This window comes from Echinococcus granulosus (assembly GCF_000524195.1).
Source record: "Echinococcus granulosus chromosome Unknown EG_S00412, whole genome shotgun sequence".
Lineage (NCBI taxonomy): Eukaryota > Metazoa > Platyhelminthes > Cestoda > Cyclophyllidea > Taeniidae > Echinococcus > Echinococcus granulosus.
Genome location: NW_020170791.1, coordinates 4,376 through 5,872, shown reverse-complemented (window position 1 = coordinate 5,872; position 1,497 = coordinate 4,376). Strand labels below are relative to the sequence as shown.

General features: G+C 43.7%; 1 protein-coding gene across 1 annotated transcript in view; it reads left to right on the top strand. All coding sequences in view use genetic code 11, as the record gives it.

Moving 5' to 3' along the window:
* Positions 1 to 726: 726 nt before the first annotated feature.
* EGR_11143 (hypothetical protein) overlaps positions 727 to 1,497 on the top strand; it is a gene marked incomplete at both ends in the record, with an annotated part of 4,691 nt that continues 3,920 nt past the window's right edge. Inside the window, one exon of the mRNA XM_024500390.1 lies at positions 727 to 787. Coding sequence (XP_024345196.1) covers positions 727 to 787 — 61 coding nt within the window. The remainder of the gene's footprint in view (positions 788 to 1,497) is intronic.

Sequence of the window (1,497 nt, the reverse complement as noted above, 5' to 3'; positions counted from 1 at the left end):
AGTCATCCACCCCTTTATTTATTTACCTACTTCTTGCTTATTTATTTCCCGAAATATTCATTTATATCTGTGGGTCTATTTGCCTCTGGGCATTTACTCATCTCCTGTTTATTTCCTACCTCCGTCTTCCACCTGTGCGACACGTGTGAGCAGGTAAATGCTAGATGGTGGAGTAAGGAGGCCTGACGACAGGCTTAGATAAAAATGGGCGTTCAGGAGAAAATGAGCCAGTGAACTAAAGTTCTGGACCCCGATTCGTGTAGTGGTGGAAAGTAGATAGCTGTTAAGGAACTAAAGCAGATGTGTAGAAAACTACGATATTTGAGGCTGGAACTCGGTAGTAGGAGAGGAATAGGGGCTGTTTTGTGGAGAATTGGGATGTAGGACGATAATAGTTGGGGACGTGGTTTGAAACTGAGGTGCACAGTTGGATAGCTAGGCTTTGGCGTGATGAGAATTGGAAAAGTGGAAGAAAATGGGGAAGATGAATAGGGAATTGGGGAGTGTCCGCAGTAATTAGACATTTGGAGAGGGAATGAGGTAGAGGGTGAGAAAAATGGATTCTAGGATAAAGGGAAGTAGATAACTAGGAGTGACTGAGGTAGAGATGTAGAGATGAATGTTCTAGGTGGAGCTATCGACTAGAAAGAATGGTGGTAGTCTGGGAGAGGTTTCGATTCTGGAGTGATCTGAAATAGATATTTGGAAAGTAACTGGGGTAGATAGATGAATAAACAGGTTGTAAGGCGTTTGAGAGTGGAAATATTGAAGAAATTGATGCAGAAAGGTAGATAGTTGGGCTTGGCAGTGGTGGAACGTGGCAACAAGAAGGAACTGAGGTAGGTGAAAATATGGGTTCTGGAGTAATGGGAATTAGAATGTGGAGGGCATTGAGGCAAATAGGCAAAGAAGTGAAGTTCCTGAGCAGTGAGAAGTGTGAAAGTTGAAGAAACTGGAGCAGATGGGTGGAGATTTGGGTTCTGGAGTGATAACAAATGGAAGACTAGGAGCAACTGATGTAGATAATTGAGGTAGATCTGTGGAGAACTGGGTTCTAGAGTGCTGGGAACTGGATACCTGTAGACGAGGTCCTGCAGTGTAGGGAACAAGTTAATTGGGGGAGGAGCTGTTGCCGATAGAAAGGTAGGATGTGAAATGGTGGTATTTAGATTACTGGAAAGAGGGAAATTAGAGATTAGGATTGGGAGTGGTGAGAGCTAGCCTAGCTGTTTGTAGAGGAGTTTTTGCAGGTAGTTGTAGATATGTGGTGAATCAGGACGTATAATGATGTAGAGTAAGAATCAAGGAAGGGCTGAGGCGGAGAGGCAGAGAGATAGTGTAGTGTTTGGAAGATTGATGTTTGATAGAAGCTATAAGATAGGATGGAATTGGGGTAAATAGGCAGAGGTAGGTAGAAAGGTTAAAGGAATTTGTCATTCGGAGAGAAGCTAGGGTAAGCATGCCCGGCCAAGGTCCCGGATTGATCGGAATTAGAAA